This window comes from Plecotus auritus, assembly GCF_963455305.1.
Source record: "Plecotus auritus genome assembly, chromosome: 3".
NCBI lineage: Eukaryota > Metazoa > Chordata > Mammalia > Chiroptera > Vespertilionidae > Plecotus > Plecotus auritus.
In genome coordinates this window covers 210,204,170-210,232,064 of record NC_137772.1, presented here as the reverse complement: position 1 = coordinate 210,232,064, position 27,895 = coordinate 210,204,170, and the positions used below count along the sequence as shown (strand labels likewise).

The window sequence follows — 27,895 nt, the reverse complement described above, 5'->3', positions numbered from 1 at the left end:
AGAAAGCACTTTGGAAACCACCTAAACCCTGGCCAGGTGGTTGGGGCGTCGTCCTGTAAACCGAAGGATTGCAGGTTCGATTCCTGGTCAGGGCATGTACCCAGGTTGTGAGTTTGATTCCTAGTTTGGGTGCTTTCGGGAGGAAGCCGACTGAGGTTTCTCTCTCTTTCTCTCACTCTCTCCCTTCCTCTTGTTCCAAGATCAATGAAAACATGTCCTCAGGTGAGGATTAAAAAAAAGTTTTAATCACCTGAACCAACATATTCAAAATTGTAAAACAACAACAACAAAAAGTGATGCAGATCAAACAGACTGTCAAATTATAGTGGGAAGGTTAGGGAGAGGTGGGGGAAATAAGAGATCAACTGAAGGACTTATATGCATGCATATGAGTAACCAACAGATGCAAAACATTGGGGGGTGAGGGCATGTATGGGAGTGGGGTGGGGGGGGCAAAGGTAAGATATGTACACATATAGCCAAAACCGGTTTGGCTCAGTGGATAGAGCGTCGGCCTGCGGACTGAAGGGTCCAGGGTTCGATTCCGGTCAAGGGCATGTACCTTGGTTGCGGGCACATCCCCAGTGGGAGGTGTGCAGGAGGCAGCTGATCGATGTTTCTCTCTCATCGATGTTTCTAGCTCTCTATCCCTCTCCCTTCCTCTCTGTAAAATATCATTAAAATATATTTAAAAAAAAAAAAAAAGATATGTACACATATAATACCTTAATAAAAAAAAATTTTAAAAAAGTGATGCAGAAAGTATTCTATGCTCTTAATAAATCTGAGGAACACTGGATTAAACAACACAAATTGTTTCTGTATTGTAGGACTTCTTGAAGCCTTAAATAGGTTAGTACACACTAATTACTTATTAGAGAGAAGCAATACATACCATTCCTAAACCTGTATGACCATGGAGACCTTTTCTCACAAGGCCTATCGACATCCCCTAGAGCACAGAGCCAAATCATGTAGCTATACTTTTTTTATTTCAATAAACAATGTAAAAATGCAAAAATCAACAGAAGTTTTAATTTTCTTTAATTTTGGCTTTTTAAAATATTGGTACTTACAAAGATTTTATTTTTTGCTGCCACCATTATCTTAGAACCGTCAGAAGACCACGAACAACATTTCACTATCACTTCTATATCCTCTTGAGGCTCCTCTGAACTTAGGAAGAACTGCTTCACATTAATGCTTTTCCTCTCATTTGCTGATTTCACATCCCAAAGCTTTAATTAAAAACATAACCAAAACATTTTAAGTTTATTTTAATCTCAAATCACACCTCTAGAATGCCACCAGGATTAAATATCCCACAAACTACTCACTTTACCTAATGATTATTTTTCCTTATTATTTTTATAAAACTTTTAAATTAAGAACTCCAGTTTTATTCAGTATATTCCTAAAAAGAAAACAATTGGAAGCACTGCCTGAAATGCAGAATGGAAAACTAAATAAAATGTTCAAAGAGCCTTGCATGTGTGGAGAAGGCTGTGTGGACAGTAAGGATGAGCTTGGAAGAAAAGTGAGATGAAGATGAACAACTTGCCACTGCTGCCCTCTGCTGTGCCACGTGTGAAGTGCACTTCACATCTACTGCATGGACAGCATGCACCAGACGTGAACACAGGACCCAGTCCAAGCCGAGTTATAATCTAGCATCCAGAGACACCATTCTGCAAACAGGGAAATTAGAAGATATGCTGAAACCTCTGCCTAGAAATCTTCTCAGAACTTGTCAGCCAGACATACTCTACAGGTAGAAGACTGAAGATTTTTCTCTGAATACCCCATCAGATCAACACAAAAGATCTAAAGAGTATGACATCAGGAGTTCAACATTAAAAATGACAGCCAGCCCGGCTGGCATGGCTCAGTGGTTGAGTGTCGACCTAGGAACCAGAAGATCATGGTTCAATTCCCGGTCAGGGCACATGCCTGGGTTTTGGGGATGTGCAGGAGGCAGCCGATCAATGATTCTCTCTCATCATTGATGTTTCTATCTCTCTCTCTCCCTCTCCCTTCCTCACTGAAATCAATAAAAATATTTATTTTATTTTATTAAAATTAAAATTAAGAAAGATTCAACCAGAGGATCAGTATCAAGAGAATTTATCTTACTATAATTTAGGAGTTACCTAGTAGCTTTAACATATCTCCTTTTCTAGAGATTCTAACAAAAAAGTGCCCAAAGGAGTTCAAGTATTTCCTTGGAAGAGGTATATGCCAATAAAATGTATTGTTTGCATGTTTTAAGTTTAACTGTGTTCTACGAACATCAAAGAGATACAACAAGAAGATGACAAGGTCTCTGCCAATCATAAACCTATACTCAACCTTACCAGAGAAATACAAGACACATGAAAATGACTGAACTAAAAAGAAAATATTTACAAGTAGAAATTGGGGACTGTCACACAGCAACTGAAGAACAAGAAGCAGACAGAGGAGGAAACAAAGTAGGCGGCATAGGTAAACACCTAAACTGCTGCCTCGCACAACAATTTCAAAACTACAACTAAAAGGCAAAACGACATCATCCAGAACCACAGGAAGGCTGGCTAAGTGGAAATTCTACAACTAGAAGGAAAGAAAAAAACACACTGAGACTCAGAGGAGCTGCAGGAGGCAGAGGTACTGAGACAGGCGTGGAGAGGACTGGCAACTGAGTGCGCGGCTGGCTTTCTCAAGCGGGAGGGAGACAAAAGCTCCCGACTGCGCTGAACTCCACTTCCGGGCGAGACTCTGGAGACCCAGACTCATACGGGGTGAAACTGGACTGTCAGGAAAGAGAAAAGCACACTGAGACTCAGAGGAACTGCCTGCGGAAGGCAGAGGTTCCAAGGCACGTACGCGGAGAGGGCGGACAACTGAGTACACGGCTGGCTTTCTCAACCAGGAGGAAGACAAAAGCTCCCGACTGCACTGAACTCCAGTTTGGGGCGAGACTCTGGGGACCCACACTCATTCGGGGAGAAACTGGTCTGGCAGCGGGCGGAACTCGATGGCGGCTTTCTCTCAGAGGTGCTTGCAGCACAATTACCATGGGACACTGAGACACAGGGGCCTATTAAGCAGGGCTGATGGGAAACCAATGCTGTCTGCTCGGCCCTGAGACTCCGCCCCATCCAAGCTGAGCACAGAAGCTTTTGCAAGTCTTCTCCCATAAGTGTGTCTCCAGCACAGAAGTTCTCCCAGCGTAGATACAGCTGATCCTCACAGCCAGTTGGCCTGGAGGTCAATTCCTCCCAGTGTACCAACAACAATCAAGGCTTAACTACAACAAGGCTGTGCACATAGCCCACAAAGGGGTGCACCAAGAGTGTCCACCTCAGGTGATTGGGGAGGCTGAGCCACTGGGCCCTATAGGTCACCTACCACACAAAGCCACAGGGAAGCAGCCAAAATGCGGAGACAAAGAAACATGTCACGAATGAAAGAAAAGGAGAAAAGCAAACTACTGGATATAGAGTTCAAAACCACAGTTATAAGGTTACTCAAGAATCTTCTAGAAACCGCCGAGAAACTTATTGAGACCTCTGAGGAACTTAGTGAGACCTTCAAGGATCTTAATGAGAATGCCAAAAAAATGGAACCAGTCAGAAATTAAACATACACTGTCTGAAATAAAGAATAATATACAGAAATCCAACAGTAGACTAGAGGACCCCAAGAATCAAACCAAAGATTTGAAATATGAGGAAGCAAAAAACACCCAACCAGAAAAAAAAGAATCCAAAAATATGAAGGTAGTGTAAGGAGCCTCTGGGACAACTTCAAGCGTACCAACATCCAAATTATGGGGTGCCAGAAGAAGAGAGAGCAAAATATTGAAAACCTATTAGAAGAAATAATGACAGATAACTTTCCGTACCTGGTGAAAGAAATAGACTTATAAGTCCAGGAAGCGCAGAGAACCCCAAACAAAAGGAATCCAAAGAGGACCACACCAAGACACATCATAATTAAAATGCCAAGGGCAAAAGACAAAAAGAGAATCTTGAAAGCAGCAAGAGAAAAACAGTTAGTTACCTACAAGGGAGTACCCATACGATTGTCAGCTGATTTCTTAACAGAAACTATGCAGGCCAGAAGGGAGTGGCAAGAAATATTCAAAGTGATGAACAGCAAGAACCTACAACCAAGATTACTCTACCCAGCAAAGCTATCATTCAGAATTGAAGGGCAGATAAAGAGCTTCACAGACAAGAAAAAGCTAAAAGAGTTCATCACCACCAAACCAGTATTATATGAAATGCTGAAGGGTATTCTTTTTTTTTTTTTTTTTAATATATTTTATTGATATTTCACAGAGAGGAAGGGAGAGGGATAGAGAGCTAGAAACATCGATGAGAGAGAAACATCGATCAGCTGCCTCCTGCACACCTCCCACTGGGGATGTGCCCGCAACCAAGGTACATGCCCTTGACCGGAATCGAACCCGGGACCTTTCAGTCCGCAGGCCGACGCTCTATCCACTGAGCCAAACCGGTTTCGGCTGAAGGGTATTCTTTAAGAAGAGGAGGAAGAAGAAAAAGGTAAAGATAAAAATTATGAACAACAAAGTGACAACAAATACCTATCTATCAACAAGTGAATCTAAAAATCAAGTGAGTAAAAAAAATCTAACAGAATAAACTGGTGAATATAATAGAATCAGGGGCATAGAAAGGGAGTGGACTGACAATTCTCAGGGGGAAAGAGAGCGTGGGGGGTGTTGGAAGAGACTGGACAAAAATCTTACACCTATGGATGAGGACAGTGGCGAGGGGTAAGGGTATGGGGTCGGGGGGGAATCAGGTGGAGGGGAGCTATGGGGGGAAAAAGGAGGAACACATCTGTAATAATCTGAACAATAAAGATTTATTTTTTAAAAAAAGAATGTGTCTAAAACCTACAAAAAAAAAGAATTTGGGTTTTTTAGAACTATAATTTAGGGCAGCGGTTGCCAACCTTTCGGACCTCATGGACCACCGGTTGGTGACCACTGACTTAGGGGACTGAACTAAACTTTTTTCCTTAGCTCTGAGTTTTCCCCCAGTGAGACTTCTTAAAAACAGGAATAACATAAAAGACGGGATAAATAAATGATAAATAAAAGCAGGACCTTTACAAATTTGACCCCATAGGTCTCAAAAGATTTTATGAAGTCATGAAATGAAATATATCTTAAAAATTAAGAAATCAAATTTATGAACTTTAAAGCATAAGGTAGTAATCCATGAATAAACAATCATTATGACAAGTAATTACAGTTACATTAAATAAGGTCCTGGAAGTTGAAGCTCTTTCTGCAGAAATGTGAAACAGAAGCCTAATTCCATGACCCAATTCTAAGGCCATAAAATTACAACCCATTTTAATGATAAACAAAAGCATACCTTTAATGTTCCATCAGCTGAACAACTAGCCAAAAACTTATCATCTGGTGAAAATCTGCAGTGATTGACTGAATTGGTGTGGCCAAACATGGTATTTCGACATTGTTTTTGATCCAAATCCCAGAGCTATTTGAGAAAGATAAAAATATAACTAAAAAACTAATACTGAATGGGGGAAAGTTAGAAATCATGTCAAGTTCTTTCTTCCATTTCAATTAAGCTTTTTCAGTTACAGGCAGATGTTCAATTCACAATAACACAAAGGTGTGAAACACAAAGGTGAACTTGTGATTAACAAGTAATGGGGCAACCCTTAGGTCAGCACCTAAATCCACTCAGGGACTCAAAGGCTCGCCTGGACTTTTAGTCTGAACACTAAGTAACTGAACAATTACTGCTTATTTTAACAAGGTGGTTTGGCGTCATTATTATTCTACTCAGCTCTATAATAAGTAATATGCAAAATAAATCACCCCAAATTCTTTTAGATGCTAGATTATCCAACTCAAAAAGTAGTCATTTCTAAGATTTCCCAATGCAAACCTTGAGTGTGCTAACTAAGCTAAAATTTATTAATGCTCTAAAAAATGACTCAAAAATACAAGGATAGCAAAGATAGATATACTACTAAATATATGACAGGAAATATAAGGGGTCAGAAGAGGAAATTAAACAATACCTTCAGGAATTGATCAACCAAATCCAGCATTTGAAACATTCCACAGGACAAATGACTCAATTTCTCTAACCAATCAATGGCATAAAAAATATAGGCAGAGGGAAAGGGGAACTTTTATAGAATAAACAAGACTTAAGAGGCATAATAACAATCAAATGCCACCTGAACTTCAGATTCTGACCCCAATCAACCCATGGTAGAAAGATATATTTTGAGACTAATGGGGAAATGTGTACATGACGTATTTTGGAATAATATGAGATGATATCTAGGATGTAATAAAAATGCTCTAGTCCAAAAAAATTGAGGTTTGTGGGAAAATAAAATAAGATTGGGAAAATGTTGATAATTGTTGGAGCTAGATGGTGGATAGCAGAGGAGTTCATTACTATCTCCTCTCCTTTTGGATATGGTTGAAAAGTATTTAAAAATGCAAATAAAGGGGACAATAGTAATCTCTGGTGATTTATGCTAACTAAACACAAAAGGGTAAATCAAGTATCCCCCACAATTAATTTAAATCCTTAGGAAATGATCAGAAAGTGAGGTAAGTCCGGTTCTTCATGGTCATCTCCATGCTTGGTTCCTTTATCCCAGCCAGTACCAGGTAAACCCAGTTCCTCAGAGGGGCGAGTTACATGGGGGCAGCTTTAGACTTACATATTTTTATTGGCTTCTCTCAGTTCAAGAATCACAAGAAGTGAGCTCTAATAGCCCTCAGGATAACACAGGTGTGGTATGACAGGTCTTAGCAGTAAAACTTGTTCGTAATTAAAACTTTTGACTAACAAATAATCCCTTCCGACATCTTAGAGATTTTTGTCTACATTTAACAGAAGGAAATATATTGCCCTGGCCGGTGTGGCTCAGTTGGTTGTCTCATGCACTAAGAGGTCACTGGTTCGATTTTGGTCAAGGCACATACCCAGATTACGAGCTTGATCTCCAGTAGGGGGCATGCAGGAGGAAGCTGATCAATGATTCTCTCACATCATTGATATTTCTCTCTATCCCTTTCCCTTCCTCTCTCTAAAATCAATAAGAACATATTTTTAAAAAAATAATAAATAGCCCAGCCAGTGTGGCTCAATGGTTGAGCATTGACCTATGAAACAGGAGGACACAGTTCGATTCACAGTGAGGGCACATGCCCGGTTTGCAGGCTTGATCCCTAGTGGGGGACATGCAGGAGGCAGCCGATCAATGATTCTTTGTCATCATGTATGTTTCTCTCTCTCCCTCTCCCTTCCTCTCAGAAATCAATAAAAATATATTAAAAATAATAATAATAAATAAATGGAGGAAATATAAACTTCCTCACCCTACAAAATGTTAACAGTAACATCAAAATTAGTCACATATACTATAAAAGTCATCTAGTTTTAGAATGGGTTCATTCAAATAGAGCAGAGCTTTTCTGAAATGGTATAACGGTCTTATTTTTAATGGTGGTTTACTCAACAGGATAAACTTTATTGAGTAAAAGTGTTCTATAATTGTAAGATAATTTTATGCTACTATATTTATTTTGATCCAATCTGGTGTTTTCAAATTGTGTCTGCAGGGCCCAGGGACTCAAGAAACATGTCTGAAAAGGCACTAAGGGGAAGGCGGGGGGGGGGGGGGGGGGGGAGAGTAAGAGAGGGAACAAGAGAGACTAGAAATGCAGGCCCATACCCCCACCTCAACACAAGAAAAGTGGGTTTTATCTCTTCTACACACTGAGCTTCTATATAAAAGTTCTCTTTGGGCCCTCGCTGGTTTGGCTCAGTCACGCAGTGGTGGGCAAATTGTGGCTCACAAGCCACATGCAGCTCGCGAGTCACGGTTTGCCGCTCTGTTGACTAATGAGTTTGCCAACCACTGGCTCAGTGGATAGAACATCAGCCTTCGGACTGAAGGGTCCGAGGTTCGATTCTGGTCAAGGGCACATGCCCAGGTTGCAGGCTCAATCCCCAGTAGAAGGCTGCCAATATTCTCTCTCATCATTGATGTTTCTATCTCTCAGTCCCTCTCCCTTCCTCTCTGAAATCAATAAAATATATACTCTTTAAAAATTATCTTTTTTTTTTTTTTTTTTTTTTAGAGTTCTCTTTGGGAGGAAAAAAAAGAAAAAGGTTCAACTTCCTGAAAAGGGAAGGGGGCAATTTTCAACAAATGTTTCCATATTTTCATAAATTTTTTTGAAATAGCTTATTTAAATGTCAAAACACAGAGATTACGAGGTTTTCCAAACTGAAATGTTTTACCCACTTCACCAAAAAATGCAATGTCCCAATGCAAAAATGGTGTGACATTTACAAAGAAAGGGCATAAACCAAACCAAAAAAAGAATCCAAAAGAAGTTAACAGACATTTCTGGGATCCAAGAAAATTTAATCTAGCTATCTTTAGTATGCCACTTAAGTGGGGAAAAAAGATAAGACTCTTTTATAATTTGTAATTATAAACATTAGCAAACATGTGACATGAATATCTAATTTTGGTTTTAGAGGGTTGTTGTTGTTTTTTGCTTTTTTTTTCCTACTGATACCTTTTCCCCCCTTCTTCTGACAACAAAACCTCTTTTTTTTTTTTTAATATATTTTTATTGATTTTTTACAGAGAGGAAGGGAGAGGGATAGAGAGTTAGAAACATCGATGAGAGAGAGACATCGATCAGCTGCCTCCTGCACACCCCCTACTGGGGATGTGCCCGCAACCAAGGTACATGCCCTTGACCGGAATCGAACCTGGGACCCTTCAGTCCGCAGGCCGATGCTCTATCCACTGAGTCAAACCGGTTAGGGCAAAACCTCTTTTAAATCAAACCCCACTTATAACTCAAGTGGAGCTGACTTTACCTCATCTGTCCAATTTCTACATGACTAAACTTGTGACCCTTGGTCAATCTAAGGATTCCATCCTACCGGCTAGTAGGGTTATTTAGCAATAAGTATGTAACCAGAACCAGGTCAACTACAGCTTTCTCTAAAATTAAATATGCAGAATCTGGGAAAGAGCAAGTTTCTCTTCCTCTGTGATTATGAGCTGTAAGACCTATATAAGCCGAGCTGAGAATAGCTCTATTTCCTGTCACACAGAGATACCATGCCTGAACCAACAAAGAGGGAAGCCAAGTCTAGAGATGGACAGGGAGTTAGAGCCTGAGGACGTAGTTTAAGCATTTGGAATCAGCTCTGCCTGAAGCCATGCTCCCTCTAGCCTTTCCAGTTACATGAGCCAATAATATATTCTTTGTTACTGTTGAGTGAGCGAATATGAAAATCTGTGTCACTGCAACCAAAAGAGCCCTGATTAATACAATGTACAAGAAAGTCAAAGGCGATGTCCTGATGGGTCTACAAATTTATCTACATAATTCTCATTATCCACACTTACTTTGAGGAAGCAGTCACTTGACCCAGTGGCTAAGAGAAGGTGATGTCTGCTGTAGGTAAAGTGGCAGCAGTTGACTTGCTCTGAGTGCTCATCATAGCTTTGTACCAGTTGCCCAGTCACAGAATTCCAAATCTAAGGAAAATTTTCAAAATAAAATTTACCACTACCTCTTATTTTGAAATAAAGCAAATAAAATATGAACTGCTTTATGGATGCTATCCATTCTGTCTCTCAGATTTTCTCAGGCATAGATGATGCTAATAAATACCTCCCACTTCCCTAAAACATGTCAAATAGCTTTTTTATAAAAAGCTTACTTTACAAGTCTATACATGTGTCTTTCTATAGCATAACTGGAATCTCCTCAAAATATTACAGTCTTCAAAGGCAAGATTTTAGATGTTCATGTGAATGAATGCAGGCAGAGAAGTGCTATATGCGAATGGAATAATGGACTTTGCTGGGAATGATGAAATCCAAGACCTGGCTATCCCACTTTTAATTTAAGTGTCCCTGGGCAAGTCCTTAATTTTCCTGTACCTCAGTTCCCTCTTAAGGAATACGTATACCTGTCCCACAAGAATGGTATCAAATGGGAAAAAGGATATGATAAGTGTTCTGATGATCTCAAGATACCAATAAGTAAGTATAGGCAGATGGCTCAGTGAAAAAAATAGACTGTATATTCTGAGGGAGACCTAGCTTTCAATCCTGGCTCCATGAGTTTGGGCAAATAATTTCCCTCTGAACCTATTTCCTCATCTGAAAAATAGGATCAATACTTACTTTGCAAGTTGTAGAGTGAAACTGATCATTTAAGAAAATGAATAGTATAAAGCTTCATGCAGTGTTGAGTTCACAATAAAAAATAATCATCATTCTAATTACTATGTAAGATGACTAACTAAGCATGTCTACTCCATCTAACAATAAACAAATGAAATAAATTACCTAATCACTCTTCACTGGGCTTTGGACTTCTCAGAGGTACTAATGTCCCTCTCATAGCATTTTCTTTTTATCTCATCAAAGCACTCCCCAGAGGTCCAGAGAGTTTCCTTTATTATGAAGTTCTTTTAATTTCTGTCTCTTGCTTTAAATTTTGAATTCTTAGAAAAGAGAAACTTGGTATTATTTCCTTTTACTCCTTATAATTTTGACTTTGGAACTGCTCAAAGTGGCCAACTGCAAGTCTGACTCAGAGTAAAGGTTACAGAGTAAATTAACTAGTTGGTTGTAAAGTCACCTAAGAGAGTCCAATATATCAAGAAATAGATTTCTCCAAGATCTCAATTTAGTCTGGACACTCCAGAGCCTTCTTCAAGTGGATAGAAACTCCAGGAAAACTCCTAAGCCAATTCTATTGTTCTCAGGTGCACTAAGGTCCATCTCACCTAGCCAAATTCAGCACTCCACAACCCTTTGAAAAAAGCCTGAAGTGAAATTCCCCCTCCACTTATCATGTAAAACATTCCCTTGGACTTCAATTTATCTTATATTCTGCATAAATGCTCTAGCTAAAAGCCAAATTTAGGGACAAGAGACAAGAAAGAAAAATTAGCAAAGATAAAAATTACCCTGTATTTATTTGTTTCTCTATTTACTTTTTAGACTGCTAACCTAATTATTAATTTGTTCATCCATCTGGTTTTGCACTGAATATAAGCCAGTTCATAAAGGTAAAAAAACCGGGTTGCATTTCACAAATTACAACAGAATCCAATCTCAGATAGTAATTTTGTGCAGTAACAGTAGACTTGACTTTTAGGATTTAAATATATTCTAATATGCACAGTATTAGGTATGTGCCCTTTTCAATTTTTCTCAAGAGACATATTTTACCTGTAAGGTTTTATCAGCTCCACAAGAAGCTATTCTGTGACCATCCTCAGAAAAGCAAGCATGGTAAACAAGATTTAAACTGATATTTAACCCACAGACCAGTTAATAAATGGCAGGCAAATTCATTAATTTGTAACTCTTTTTCTCAGCTGCCTGGTAAATATCTCAGACTGATCAACCTGGATATTTTTGCTGGGACTTAAATATAAAGGTTTTTCAGAGAGAGTTAATTTACAATGGATAAAACTAATTTACCTCAAGTTAGTAGATCAACGGGCAAGAAGGAGTCCTTTAATCCTTCTTATCCTAGAACCTCTATTATGGAAAAAGAAATGAATTCTGTGGTGATTACAACTGAAGAGGAAAATGTTTCCTTACCTTCACTTTTTTATCAACTGAGCAAGTTGCTATAAATTTGTCATCAGTTGAGAATGCACAGCAAAGCACTTCATCTTCATGAGCCTTGATTTCTAGAAGTTTCTCTCCTGTTTCAGCTTTGAACACCTGCAAAAGCAACAACAAAATCTTTTTACTATGTATCACTTAACCATGAACCATTATTTAATAAAAATCTTTCCTTAAAAGATCCTAATCATTGTTATTTTGCAACAAAAATGAACCTTGGCAAAAATCACTCCAAACATCAGAATTTGTGTCGGAATCTGTATGCTATAAAATAAAGAACTATCCATTGTTAAATATTTGTAATATTAATAAAAAGAACTAACAGAGTATAGCTTCAGTTCTTGAGAATAGTCTCACAAATTCTTAACAAGCAAATATAAAATATTTCATGCAATATAATTTCTTTCCGGGGATCTAATAAAGCACACATAGGAATAGGAATAAGGGTTATAGTCATAATCTTGCAAAGACTAAAGCTATCATATTATAAAAGTTTTAACTAATTTGATCCTGATTCCTTCAAAATCCAAAAGTTAGAGCACAAGTTTAAAGTAAAGCACTCATTCATATTTTCTGAAAACAAATGAGAACTTAAAGGAAATTCCTTCAGGCACCTTAGGAAACAACCTAGCCCAATTCCATTTATCGCCAGAAATCTATGCCTGAGCTGGTGATAAAATAGGTATTTTACTTAATCATTGTTTTTCAGTCAGAGCCCTGCTCACTCTGCTAGAAAGTCGTATGTCTTTCAACAATTATCAATTCCTCATTATCTTTAGCTGGCACATGGGTGATGACAACTGACGGGCAGGGTAAAAGGCACCTCTATGTCACCTGGCAAGTTTAGAATTATGGGAAGAAAAAAAACACACACTAACCTATCTTTAAAATCGCTAGAGATAGAGAAAGCTTTTATAAAATGTTCAAGAGATTTGGTTTCTCTATTTCTATGTGCAATTTACTTGACTTTTAGGATTTAAATATATTTTAATACACACAGTATTGGGTACATGCCCTTTTCAATTTTTCTCAAGAGATATATTTTACCTGTAAGGTCTTATCAGCTCCACAAGAAGCTATTCTGTGGCCATCCTCAGAAAAGCAAGCATGGTAAACAGCATCTGTATGGGGGCGGACAACTAAGCGAGAGAGATTCTTGATGTTCTTTTTGTTTCTAAATACAAGGAAAAAAGGAACAGAAACCCAACAAGTGAGTATAAACTTCAGTAATAAACTGTCTTTTAGCTTAGTTATATTCCCCAAAATACAAAATTCTTAAAATTAAATTGCCAACATGTAAATGTAGAAGATCACCTGAAGAAAAAAAGCATAATATAACAGACGTGGACTCTGGGGACCCAGACTCATTCGGGGAGAAACTGGACTGTCAGGAAAGAGAAAAACACACTGAGACTCAGAGGAACTGCCTGCGGAAGGCAGAGGTATGGAGGCGCGTGCGTGGAGAGGGCTGGCAACTGAGTACGTGCTGGCTTTCTCAACCAGGAGGGAGACAAAAGCTCCCGACTGCTCTGAACTCCAGTTCCGGATGAGACTCTGGGGACCCACACTCATTCGGGGAGAAACTGGACTGTCTGGCAGCGGGCGGAACTCGAGGGCAGCTTTCTCTCAGAGGTGCTTGCAGCGATTACCGCAGGACACTGAGACCCAGGGGCCTCTTAGGGCAGAGCTGACGGGAAGGCATTGCTGTCTGCTCCACCCTGAGACACCGCCCCATCCAAGCTGAGCACAGAGGCTTTTGCAAGTCTTGTCTCATAAGGGTGTCTCCAGCACAGAAGTTCTCCCAACGTAGATACAGCTGATCCTCACAGTCAATTGGCCTGGAGGTCAATTCCTCCCAGTGATACCAACAACAATCTAGGCTTAACTACAACAACAAGACTGTGCAACAGCCCACAAAGGGGTGCACCAAGAGTGTCCACCTCAGGTAACTGGGGAGGCTGAGCCACTGGGCCCTACAGGACACCTAGCACACAAAGCACTCTATCAACTCAGGGGAGCAACCAAAATGCAGAGACAAAGAAACATGTCACAAATGAAAGAAATGGAGAAAAGCAAACGACTAGATATAGAGTTCAAAACCACGGTTATAAGGTTTTCAAGAATTTTCTAGAAAAGGCCAATAAATTTAGCAAGACCCTCGAGGATATGAAAAAGGGCCAACTAGAAATTAAGCATACACTGACTGAAATAAAAAATAATATACAGAGATCCAACAGCAGACTAGAGGATCGCAAGAATCAAGTCAAAGATTAAAATATGAAGAAGCAAAAAACACCCAACCGGAAAAGCAAAAAGAAAAAAGAATCCAAAAATATGAAAATAGTGTAAGGAGCCTCTGGGACAACTTAAAGAGTACCACCATCCAAATTATGGGGGTGCCAGAAGAAGAGAGAGAGCAAGATACTGAAAACCTATTTGAAGAAATAATGACCGAAAACTTCCTCCACCTGGTGAAAAAAAAAGACTTACAAGTCCAGGAAGCGCAGAGAACCCCAAACAAAAGGAATCCAAAGAGGACCACACCAAGACACATCATAATTAAAATGCCAAGAGCAAAACACAAAGAGAGAATATTAAAAGCAGCAAGAGAAAAACAGTTAGTTTCCTACAAGGGAGTACCCATACGACTGTCAGCTGATTTCTCAACAGAAACTATGCAGGCCAGATGGGAGTGGCAAGAAATATTCAAAGTGATGAACAGCAAGAACCTACAACCAAGATTACTCTACCTAGCAAAGCTATCATTCAGAATTGAAGGGCAGATAAAGAGCTTCACAGATAAGAAAAAGCTAAAGGAGTTCATCACCACCAAACCAGTATTATATGAAATGCTGAAAGGTATTCTTTAAGAAGAGGAAGAAGAAGAAAAAGGTAAAGATAAAAATTATGAACGACAAATACATATCTATCAACAAGTGAATCTAAAAATCAAGTGAATAAAAAAATCTGATGAACAGAATGAACTGGTGAATATAATAGAATCAGGGGCATAGAAAGGGAGTGGACTGACAATTCTCAGGGGGAAAGAGGTGTGGGGGGTGTGGGAAGAGACTGGACAAAAATCATACACCTATGGATGAGGACAGTGTGGGGGGGAGTAAGGGCAGAGGGTGGGGTGGGAACCAGGTGGAGGGGAGCTATGGGGGGAAAAAAGAGGAACAATTGTAATAATCTGAACAATAAAGATTTATTTAAAAACATATATATAACAAACTTGGCATTTTAAGAGAAGTGCCACCCTATATCAAGCAACCTGTCATGCGTTACAAATGTCACTGAGTTGGTAGAAATCTAGTTAATCAGATACACATCACCTTCTATTTTCCTTTGATGCTTTAATAATAACATGTGCAGAGAAAAAATTATGTAAGGATACCCTCAAAAAAAATAAACCTCCGTTTTTTAAAAGGAAAGAAGATGGCAAAATGAAGCTCATTTCCTAACTAAAGTATGACACTACACCTGCCATTATGATGATGTACTCTAAAACCGTTCTTCTCTAAGTACAATTATTCAGATATAAAGAAAAAGTAAATAAAGCAATGTTACTTTCTATGTATCTTAATCTACTGAATACTAACTATCCCACAGGTATAAATATTATATTATTTTTCATGGGCTAAAGGGTAAAGGAACAAAAAAAAATAAAAATAAAGAACAAAAGGGTAAAGGAATATAACGTATACTTAAAATGCTTAAAGTATCAGAACAGTCAGGATTTCTGTGTCAGTTACTTTCAGTACAAGAATATATGTTAAATGGTTTCGTGCTTAATTTAAGAGTCAAAGTTTGGCTCAATGGATAGAGGGTCGGCCCAAGGATTGAAGGATCCCCGGTTCGATTCCGGTCAAGGGCATGTACTTCAATTGCAGGCTCGATCCCTGACCCTGTTTGGGGCTCATGTGGGAGGCAACCAATTGATGTCTCTCTCTTTCACATCAATGTTTCTGTCTTTCACATCAATGTCTCTCTGTCTCTGTCTCTCTCTCTCTCTCTCTCTCTCCGCCCCCTCTCAGCAAGCCACACAAGCCTAATCAAGTTTCAACCTCTCTGTGCCTCAGTTTTCTCATTTGTAAAATAGGGCAAATAATATTTACTAGTACCTTATAAGATTGTTCTGAAGATAAAATGAATAAGATGTGAGCCTATGTATATTACAGGCATGAAAAAGATGATAGTTTAGCTTTCCTTTTACTAATTGATAAGATTAAGATTACTAATTGATAAGAGCAAAACTGAATGGCCTCTTTCAGAAGTTAGAAGAATCATGATTCAGGGAAAGTTTAATAAGGACTAAGTGCAAGACAAAGTGCTAATCATTTAATATGCAACATCTCATTTAATCTTCACAAAAATAGTACTTACCTCAATGCACTGTTATCTCTATTTTACTTATGAGAAAGGAGAGGAAGTTATAACTTGTTCAAAAATCACAAAACTGTGATTTTAGAAATGAGACTCAAAAGTAGGTTTGTGGCTTCAAAGCCCATGTTCTTCACTACTTACTGTATTACACTAAATAAAGCATTCGGTGTTAATATTTAGAATGACTTGTCAAACTGCCATCTATTTCTATGGACTCTTTGAACATGTATATTTCTCCTATGCTTACTTCTCTAAAACTTTTCAATAAGTAAGAATGCTTATTAAAAGTTTCAGCCTTTTCCGAAGAACTGTAGTTAAATCTTCCTGGAGTGAATTTATTCACTACCTGAAAAAATAATGATATAATTAGCGCTGCTCCCTTTGGTCTCTCCTAACCTACTTACATCCACTCCAGGTAAAGCACTCCGTTATCGACCTCCTGCTTGGCCTGCAGCTTAGCTTGCTGATAAACTTCTGAAGTTTCCGGCTCACAGAGACCCAGCTGTACAATACTAGGAAATGGCTGTCGTCCAAGAAGATGTCCATTTAAAGATAAAAACTCCTGGAAATTTTCACAGACTGCATAATCCTATGAACAAAGTGAAATATCTTAGAAACATAACCAGAGCCAACGTTTTTCTGTTTCTGTGATCTCATCACTTTAAAGGCTTAAATGACATATTCTCTGTGTGATCTAAAATTGAATAACCAACCACTTAGTAACAAATATAGACTTTTAAACATAGAATAAACTTTTAAACATAGGATAAAAATCTCATTATCAAAGTACTACTTCCTTAATACATTCTTTAAAAACAAAAACAAAAAAACACTGAACACTTTACTTCTTCAAATTTCAAAACTCAATCCTATTCACATTCCCAATAGGCTAGGAAGCAAAATAATGAGAATAATCAAAGGTCAAAATAAGAAAATTATCTTTCTTCGTCCCTTTCTATTCTGCTCGTCCCCATTATTAAACCCTAGAATTAAATGTCAGAAAAAGCATGTCCTTTCAGGACTTATTTTTTGAATGAATATATACCTTTTCATCCAGTATATCCCTGTATTCCACAAATTCATGGATCAGATGAGCAGGGCCTACGAGTTCCGTTTTTGCTTTAATCCAATCCAGGGAAAACATTAAAGCACAAAGTTCCTTTTAAAAAATAAATAAATAATAAGATAGGAGTCCTGTTAAAGAAATCAGAGAACTTTAAGTCTACCATCATTATCCTAACACTACTGAGAGAAACTTAGCAAACACTCAAATTTAAGGACAAAAAGGAAACTATTGAAAAGGAACACATAAATAGTTCCTAAGAAACATAAAATGAACCTCACACCTTAACTCAAAATAAATTTTAGTTGTATTAAAGACTTAAATATAAATAGAAAACTTCAGAAAATACTAGAACAAGCAGGTAAATATTTCTATAAGCCTGCGGTAAAGGAAATGTTTGCAGGCATGACACCAAAATAAACTACAAAAAAGAAAAATGGTGCATTTAATAACATAAAAACTCAAATCTTCAATATAGTAGAAAACAATATAAATAAATTTGAAGACAAAAAATAAACCAGGAAAAAAATTTTTATAACAGGTATGAGAGATAATAGTATTAATAGAATAAAAATGACTACTCATTCAGCTTTATAGAAAATTCTTTAAAAATAAGAAAAAGATAGCCCTAACCGGTTTGTCTCAGTGGATAGAGCATCGGCCTGCGGACTGAAAGGTCCAGGTTCGATTCTGGTCAAGGGCATGTACCTTGGTTGCGAGCACATCCCCAGTTGGAGGTGTGCAGGAGGCAGCTGATCGATATTTCTCACTCATAGATGTTTCTAACTCTCTATCCCTCTCCCTTCCTCTGTGTAAAACATCAATAAACTATATTTAAAAAAAAAAAGATAAGAAAAGATAAACACCCCAATATAAAAAATAGGTAAAGGCAATGGATGAGAAGCAATTCACAAAATAAAAAGCACAAATTTTTTTTTTTCACCACCACCAGGCTGGAACCTTAGTTTCTTCATTTTGTAAATGGAGATACTGGTAGCCCTATCTCACAGGTGTGACAAAACTTTAAATGAGTTAGTATGTGTAAAATGCTTGGAACAAATCCTGGTGCACACTAAATACTTCGTAAATTTTAGTTGTTATTATTATAACAATCCTACCTCTGTATTTAACCATTACCATTGCCTTCATGGAATATAATTTATCTCAAGCAGTAGCTAATTCCATTTACCTTTCATGGCTCATAGGCAGTTATTTACATGAGCAAGGATAAAGGCTAGGACAAATTCAACCTAAAGTATTTCGATGAGAAAATAACATGTTATCTAAACTCTCTGTGCACATACTTAATTACAAAGTCATTACTTAATCCTCTACCTCTAAACTCACTTTAATCTTGTATGGGAACATTGGTACCATTTTAATCAATTTTAAAAGATAAATAAAAACTTTTTAAAGAATTCCTTTTCATTGTGTTTTCTTAGAAAAATCGTTGAAACAGGATCTAACTTGGTGAAAACTTCAGTGTTGGGCTGCCTGTGTAAGACTTACCCATCACAAACTATTTTTTAATATCAGATTTCTAAAGACTAACAGAAATGATAAGAATTTCAGCTGTAATCAGAGGAAATGAACACTGTCTTACACTATTGGTAGTGATGTAAGTCAAGGCAACCCTTCTCTAGAGGACAGTTTGGCAATCTTTATTAAAATTGAAACTGACCCACAAATTACACTTATAAATATATGTGCTAAGACAATAATCAGAGGAGTATGCTTACACAAGCTAATTGATCAACTGGTTAATCATAATGTAGCTACACAATGAAATAGTATGCAGCTTTAAAAATTATGTCACTCTAAATAAATTGACATAAAAAGATAACCACATAATTAAGTAGAAATTAAAACACAAGATAGCCCGGCGGATGGTTGAGCATTGACCTATGAACCAGTGACCTCCGGTCAGGGCACATGTCTGGGTTGCGGGCTTAATCACCAGTAGGGGTTGTGCAGGATGCAGCCAATGGATGATTCTCTCTCATCATTGATTTTTCTCTCTCTCTCCCTCTCTCTTCCTCTCTGAAATCAATAAAAAAAATTTTGAGGTGGATTTTTTTTTAAATGCCTGGACCTATTAATTCCACTTCAAAGAATTTTCAAAGGAGAGGAGAAACCAAGATGGCGGCATAGGTAAGCACCTAAACTGCTGCCTCGCACAACAATTTCAAAACTACAACTAAAAGACAGAACGAACACCATCCAGAACCACAGGAAAGCTGGCTGAGTGAAAATTCTACAACTAGAAGGAAAGAGAAAAGCTCACAGAGAATTGGAGGTACGACAAAGGGTCTTTGTGCGCGCAGAGGGAAGGGCAGCTGAGAGCCTGGCTGACTTTCTCTGGCGGAAGGGGAAAGGAAGCCCCTGACCGCACTGAACCCCAGTTCGGACTGCACTGAACCCCAGTTTCGGGCGAGCCCCTGGGAACCCAGGCTCTTACGGGGGGAGTCTGGACTCTCGGGCGGAGACTCGGGAGCTGGGGAAGGCAGAAGTCTGAAGGCGCGCGCGTGCCAGTGCGCACAAAGGCTGCGGAGGTTGCCACAGGCTTTCCCTAGTGGAAGGGAGTCGGAGGCTCCTGACTGCACTGGGCCCCAGTTCTGACTGCACTGAACCCCAGTTCCAGGCGAGCCCCTGGGGACCCATGCTCTTGTGGGGGGAGTCTGGACTCTCGGGCGGAGACTCGGGAGCCGGCGAAGGCAGAGGTCTGAAGGCGCGCACGTGCACACAAGGGCAAGGCTGTCGGGAAGCCAAGACTGAGACTCCACCCCATCCAAGCTGAGCACAGAGGCTATTGCAATTTGGCAAGTCTAATCCTATAAGGCTGTCTCCAGCACCGAACTTCTCCCAGCATAGACACAGCTGATCCTTACAGCCAACTGGCCTGGAGGTCAATTCCTCCCAGTGATACCAACAATAATCAAGACTTAATTACAACAAGGCTGTACACACAGTCCACAAAGGGGTGCACCAAGAGTGTCCACCTCAGGTTAACTGGGGAGGCAGACCCCCTGGGCCATATTGGAAACCTAGCACACAAATCTACCTTACCAACTCAGGGAAGCAGTGAAAATGCGGCGTCAAAGAATCAGACCACAAACGAAAGAAATGGAGGAAAACAAACAACTGGATATAGAATTCAAAACCACAGTTATAAGGCTTTTCAATAATATCCTAGAAAAGGCCGATAAATATAACTAGACCCTTGAAGATATGAAAAAGGACCAACTAGAAATTAAACATACACTGACTAAAATAAAAAATATTATACAGAGACCCAAAAACAGACTAGAGGAACACAAGAATCAAGTCAAAGAATTGAAATACAAAGAAGCAAAAAACACTCAACCGAAAAAGCAAAAAGCAAAAAAAAAAAAATCCAAAAAGTTGAAGATAGTATAAGAAGACTCTGGGACAACTTCAAGGGCACCAACATCAGAATTATGGGGGTGCCAGAAGAAGAGAAAGATACTGAAAACCTATTTGAAGAAATAATGACCGAAAACTTCCCCCACCTGGTGAAAGAAATAGACTTACAAGTCCAGGAAGCGCACAGAACCCCAAACAAAAGGAATCCAAAGAGGACCACACCAAGACACATCATAATTAAAATGCCAAGAGCAAAAGACAAAGAGAGAATATTAAAAGCAGCAAGAGAAAAACAGTTAATTACCTACAAGGGAGCACCCATACGACTGTCAGCTGATTTCTCAACAGAAACTATGCAGGCCAGACGGGAGTGGCAAGAAATTTTCAATGTGATGAATAGCAAGAACCTACAACCAAGATTACTCTACCCAGCAAAGCTATCATTCAGAATGGAAGGGCAGATAAAGAGCTTCACAGATAAGAAAAAGCTAAAGGAGTTCATCATCACCAAACCAGTATTATATGAAATGCTGAAAGGTATTCTTAAAGAAGAGGAAGAAGAAAAAAGTAAAGATAAAAATTATGAACAAATACATATCTATCAACAAGTGATCCTAAAAATCAAGTGAATTAAAAACCTGAGGAACAGAATAATCTGGTGAATATAATAGAATCAGGGGCATAGAAAGGGAGTGGACTGATAATTCTCAGGGGGAAAGGGGTATGGGGGGTTCATGAAGAGACTGGACAAAAATCATACACCTATGGATGAGGACAGTCGGGGGGGAGGTAAGGGCAGAAGGTGGGGTGGGAACTGGGTGGAGGGGAGCTATGGGGGGAAAAAGGAGAAACAATTGTAATAATCTGAATAAAGATTTATTAAAAAAAAAAAAAAGAATTTTCAAATGAAATAATATAGATGCAAAGACAGAATATTCATTACAGCATCATAAAGGCAAAAAAACTGAAAACAACCTAAATGTTTAACAATTACAGTTTGGTTAAGTAAATTAGGCCATTGATATTTATTGGAATACCTTAAAAAAAAAAAAACAAAAAAAAACACTATGCCCCAGCTGGTTTGGCTCAGAGAACAGAGCATTGGCCCATGGACTGAAGGATCCTGGGTTCAATTCCAGTCAAGGGCATGTACCTTGGTTGCAGGCTTGATCCCAGGCCTTGGTCAGGGAGTGTGTGGGAGACAACCAATCGATGTGTCTCTCTTGTATCGATGTCTCTCTCTCTCTCTCTCTCTCTCTCTCTCTCTCTTCTCTCTCTCTCTTTCTCTCTCTCTCCCCCTTCCTCTCTCTAAAAATCAATGGAAAAATATCCTCGGGGAAGATGACCATAAAAAACAACCACCAGACTACACCACCATTTTTGTAACCAAGAATTAATGTACCTAAGCAAAGAAAAATAACTGACCTTGGCCAGTGTGTTCCGTGGTTAGAGCATTGGCCTGAGCACCAAAGGGTCTCAGGTTTGATTCCCAGTCAAGGGCATGTACCTGAATTGCAGGTTTGATCCCTACCCTGGTCAGGGCATGTACGGGAGGCAACCAATCGATGTGTATCTCTCACATCGATGTTTCTCTTTCTCTTTCTCCCCGCTACCTCCCTCCCTTACACTCTCTCAAAAAAAAAACTCAATGGAAAAAATATCCTCAGGTGAGGATTAATAAACAAAAAAATGAAAGAAAGAAAAGAAAAATTACTCAAAGTTTTCCAAAATGTTAACATTTTTAATAGTTAGCTGGTAATTGACTTCAAATATCATCTATGTGTTAATGGTTCCCAAATGTTATCTTTAGTCCATAATCTTCCCCAGAAACTTAGATTCATACATCCAATTACATGCTTAATATTTCCAGTTAGATGTCTTAATATGAGTATCAGATTTAATACACTCAAAATGAGTTCTTAACCTTCACCCCACCCCCCAAAATACTTGTTCTACCCACAGACATCGCCATCTCAGTTCATGGCAACTCTAATCCTTCCACTGCACAAACTTGGAGTTATCTTTGACTCTTCTCTTCTCTTACAATGCCTATCAAATCCATCAGCAAATGATGAAGATTCTACCCTTATATCATCACTTTCTTTCTCCTTCATGCTTTTTTCTTCTTCTGAGCACTTACTGCCCCCTGACATAGTATACATTTATTTGCCCACTGTCAGTCACCCCAAGAATGTAAGCTCAATGACAGGAGGGACTCTGTAGCATAGCCTCACAGTGAATAGCAATAAGAGTATATAGCAGGCATTTAATAAATATTTTTTAATATTTTTTTGATTTCAGAGAGGAAGGGAGAGGGAGAAAGAGATAGAAACATCAATGATGAGAGAGAATCATCGACACCCTGCACGTCCCCTACTTGGGGATAGAGCCTGTAACCCAGGCATGTGCCCTGACCAGGAATCGAACTGTTACCTCCTGGTTCATAGATTGAAGCTCAACAACCAAACCACACCAGCTGGGCTAATAAATATTTTTTGAATGAATGAATATACTTCGCCACCCTCCGTTCCCTCTCAAACTTAAAAACAAATTCATACTGCCTACAAAGACAAGCTACTGGTAAGAAGAAAGTGAATTTTCAGGTGGTTCATTTACTGCACTTACTAAGGTTCCTTTTAAAAAAAAATCACTGCAAGTAAAAATAGTAGCAAAAACAAAAATACATAGTCTATAATTCCATTTTTATAAATTTAAAAATTCTAAACACAGGACCAAATAAAAGTGAGATAAAAGAAAATAATTTTTAAGTCAGTCCTCTTACTTTGTGCATATTGGCACTGGCCATATGATAGGCCAGGAAATTGTACCAGTACATGCAGTCCTCCTGATCTGGTGAAAGAGCGTGTAGCTGGTGATGTCTCTGGAACTGCGTGACTATCTTCTTATGTAGATCCTAAAACACAAAGGAAACATTTCAGAGGACAGAAACAATTTCATAACCTAAACATTACAGTAACATTAGCTTCCAAAGCTATTTAAGAAAAGACAGAAAATATTTCCATAAGATACTTATTAACTACAAAAATTAAAAATAGCAACTTTAACAGTGGAGATACTGGTGGATACTAGTTTATTGAAGTGATCAATGGTAACATCACTGATAATAAGATGTATCAACACCCTGATATGAATCACCGAGAAGGACACAATCCTATCTAATAAAGAGGGAATATGCTAATTGACCCTCACACCATCACAAAGATGGAAGCGCCCACAGCCAATGAGGAGGGAATATGCTAATTGACTGCCCTGCCCTCAAAGACAGCGGCACCCACAGCCACAAGATGACAGCGCCCAGTCCCCTCAGCCCCACCAGGGCAGCAGGCGCGCAGCAAGGCCAGGCCCACCCCCAGGCAGGCCCGGCCACTCCACGCTCCTGACTCCAAAGTCCCCCAGTCCCCTTAGCCCCCAAGCCGCCCAGGGCTGCCCGAGGCTCAGGTAACCAGGGCTGGCCGAGGCTTGCACTGCCAGCAGTGGCAGCAGCAGAGGTGTGATGGGCGTCACCTTTCCCTGATCACCAGGTTGCCTCCCACCCCTGAGGGCTCCCAGACTGTGAGAGGGGGCAGGCCGGGCTGAGGGACCCCCCCACCTCCAGTGCATGAATTTTCATGCACCAGGCCTCTAGTATGCAAAATAACTATCTAGGTATGGTGAAGGCTTGAGGAGGAGGTAGAAGCGGGGATGGGAGATGTCAATGGGGGAAGAAAGGGGGACATCTGTAATACTTTCAACAATACTAATAAAGATAAATTTTTTTAAAAACTAGCTAGACTCCTCAAAAGTGACCATGAAAGATAAAGCTGAGGAATTTTCATAGATTTGAGGAAACTAAGGCAACATGACAATTTAATGCAATATGGGATCCTGAATTGGATTTGGACCACAAAAAAGACATTAGTGGGAAAGTTGGCAAAAGTCAAAGTCTGGCCGAAACCGGTTTGGCTCAGTGGATAGAGCATCGGCCTGCGGACTGAGGGGTCCCGGGTTCAATTCCGATCAAGGGCATGTACCTTGGTTGCGGGCACATCCCCAGTGGGAGGTGTGCAGGAGGCAGCTGATCGATGTTTCTCTCTCATCGATGTTTCTAACTCTCTATCCCTCTCCCTTCCTCTCTGTAAAACATCAATAAAATATATTAAAAAAAAAAAAAGTCAAAGTCTGTGAATTAGTAACATTATAGTTACATAAAGGTATTAATTTTGGGAGGAACTAGGTGAAGGGTATATGCACAAAATCTCTACTATTTTGTAACTTTTCTGTGTCTAAAATTACTTCAAAACATTCAACAATAAAGAATTATTTTAAAAAATAATAAAAAACAAACAAAAAAAATATTTCAAAATAAAAAGTTAAAAAAAGAGCATAGAGAGGTACAAGTACCTGAAGCTGGCTGCGGTTCTGCTCTGTAAGGAAATCTACCTGAAGATCATGCAAATAGTAACAAAATGATTTGCCATTCCGATCACAGAATAATAGAGACTTATTAACAAACTCTTGCAGTATGTCTTCAACTTCTTCAGTCTCCATGTCCCAGAGAACACATAGCACCTAGGAACCAAAATACAATGAGCAGGACTGTGGACAAGGTGTAAACACACACAAAAATCACATCTCAAAGCCCTGAAGAAGAATCTCTATTTCATAAGAAGCTCAACCATTCCTCAAGATAGAAAAGAGAAAGAAGCCAGCTGCTTCTCCAGCTTCACTAGAACCACTGAAAATTAGGTAACCCATCCCAGTTCAACATCGAGCCCTCGATGGAGACTGAACCTTCCAACCCACCACCTCCGTCACCTGGGTCTTATCTTTCCAGTAGCCTCTGTAACAATATCCTTGGTACTGTATCCAAGGTTGCATGCCATAAATACCCAGCGATGCGGATTCTTGATCCTTTTATTACCTTTGTAGGCACCTTAACATCCTTCTGAAAGATGGAAAGATCTGTGTAATAACTTTTGATGTCTTCTCTGAGCATGTCAACACTTATAGACATGGCTTCATCCAGAGCCTCATAATCATAAGATGAAGATTTCCTTATTCTCTTAAATTGCTTATTCTGAAGTTGCCTGAGGTAGTACTCCCAGCGTTCGGGAAAATCACGTAAAAGTGCACCAATTAAAGACACTACAAGAGGAGAACCTAAAAACAAAAAGTCACTGTGTTAATACCATCTCATTTCAGAATCACCGCTAAGTTAAGAATCAATTTATTGCTGCATGTTATCCAAAGCCTTAAGGTATTTTTAACTCTTGGATTCATTTTAGGTATTTGTTGTAAGGAAGTTATTGGAAACTAGTGGCCCAGTGCATGAAATTCATGCACATTAAAAGGAGATTAATTAGAAGAAATAATTTAATATTGCTATTTGCCCTTTCTCTATAATAGAAGTGTCAGAGATAAAAGAAAATTAGTAAAATGTATATGAAAACCTTCCTCCTGTCAGAGTCTGGGGCACACCACGGGACCCAGAGTCAGGTCCCCGCCCACCCACATGCGCCTCAAAATCGTGTGAGACCCAGATCTGGCCAGCTCCCCCCTCAATTGGGCTAGATCCAGACCCAGCCAGTCCCACCCTTGTCAAGCCCCGCCAGGCAGGGGACATAGCCTCAGGTCCCCTGGCCCAGCACCGGGAGAGGGCACAGCCTCAGGTCCCCTTGTCAAGCCCCACCGGCACGGGGGTGCAGCCTCAGGTCCCCCGTTAAGCCCCACTGGGCAGGGGCTGCAGCCTGAGTTCCCCCAACCCAGCACCAGGATGGGAAGCGCATCTTGAGGTCCCCTGTCAAGCCCTGCCAGGTGGGGGACACGGCCTGAGGTCTCCTGTCAAGCCCCACGGGAGTTGGGGAGGGTGTAGCCTCAGGTCCCTGCTGATTACTCGTTAAGGCTCCTTATGGGAACTTGGCCTCAGCTGTGGGTGCAGCCATCTTTGTAACTGAGTGATGGTTAATTAGCATATACCCTCTTTATTAGATAGGATAATAAATATTTCATTTAAGCATATTCATCACAGAATTACTTAAGATAATGAAAAATCTTAATAACAGAAATGACTGAATTAAAGTATATGTCACTGTTAAATTTTTTTTCAAAAGATATTTAATGGCATTGTAAAATGCTCAAGATTTGTTATATAAAAAGGACAAGATTTTAAATGATGTATACCACATCATAATCTTGATGTTTTTCCCAAAGCTGTATGTCCTAAAAGACTGGAAAAAATACTCTCATTACACTAATAATTATCAGATTATTAATAGTTTCTATTTTTCTTTATAGATTCACACAATTTCAAAGTGAATATGCATCAGCTTTATAATTATAAAAATCAAGTACTTTTTCTAAGTTTAAGATTTTTTAAAAAGTCAATTAACTCAAAACCAAGTATCTAATGGCAGAAAGAAAAATAAGAAAGTATTTCTATGTATTAACAACAATGGAAAAAGTAATCTTCAATGCTGATAGATATGACTACATAAAAGTTTCAATTTCTGGCCCTAGCTGGGTGGCTCAATTGGCTGGAGCATCGTCTTGTACACCAAAAGATTGTGGGTTTGATTCCCAGTCAGGGCACATACCAGTCAGGGTGCGTGCCAGAGCAACTAATCAATGTTTCTTTCTCTCTCTCTCAAATCCATAAAACATATTGTCGGATAAAGATTTTTTTTTAAAGTTTAAATTTCTGTATTTGAAAAAGACTACAGATGAGATTAAAAGGTAGACAAAAAACTAGGGAAAATATTTTTTTTTGCGGGGGGGGGTAGAATATGAAAAAAGGCTAATAGCTTCAATAGAGTACCTAAAAGTCAATAAAAAATACTTATATCACAAAAGAAAAGTGAGCCAAGAATAATTTATTAAAATGCAAAAATTCAATAGATAAGTAGAAAAGTTAACTTCACTGATAAAAAAATGTAAATTAAGAAGACAAAACCAGTTTTTACTTTCAAATTAGAATACTTTTTATAAAATCCCAACCAAAAGAATTTTAAGCTCTCGCTATATTTTCATTCTTTGACAGCAGAGGTCACGTCTTTATGTTAAAACTAGAGGCCCGATGCATGAAATTCATGCACTAATAGGCCTTCCTTCCCCAGCTGCTAGCACTGGCCTCCCTCTAGCACCCAGGACCCAGTCTTCCCTCTGACACCCGGGACCTGGGCTTCCCTCCGGCACCTGGAACCCAGGCTTTCCTCTGGCCACCAGCAGGCACCCGGGACTCGGGCTTCCCTCACAGCCCCAGCTTCATCCAGAAGGTCGTCCAGTCTAATTAGCATATTATACTTTTATTATTATAGATGCTGCAAGTGTTCACTAAATATTATTTGAATGAATGAATGAATGAAT

At 39.2% G+C, this 27,895-nt stretch overlaps 1 protein-coding gene across 1 annotated transcript in view; it reads right to left on the bottom strand.

Annotated features, from left to right (window-relative positions):
- The window catches only part of APAF1 (apoptotic peptidase activating factor 1), an 84,690-nt gene that overhangs the window by 38,044 nt on the left and 18,751 nt on the right, over positions 1-27,895 (bottom strand). Inside the window, exons 8-17 of the mRNA XM_080661082.1 lie at positions 25,455-25,693; positions 24,935-25,102; positions 23,316-23,447; positions 17,132-17,245; positions 16,491-16,675; positions 12,748-12,874; positions 11,674-11,799; positions 9,454-9,585; positions 5,394-5,519; positions 1,077-1,238 (exon numbers count right to left, since the gene is read on the bottom strand). Of these exons, the coding sequence (XP_080517208.1) occupies positions 1,077-1,238; positions 5,394-5,519; positions 9,454-9,585; positions 11,674-11,799; positions 12,748-12,874; positions 16,491-16,675; positions 17,132-17,245; positions 23,316-23,447; positions 24,935-25,102; positions 25,455-25,693 (1,511 nt within the window). The remainder of the gene's footprint in view (positions 1-1,076; positions 1,239-5,393; positions 5,520-9,453; positions 9,586-11,673; positions 11,800-12,747; positions 12,875-16,490; positions 16,676-17,131; positions 17,246-23,315; positions 23,448-24,934; positions 25,103-25,454; positions 25,694-27,895) is intronic.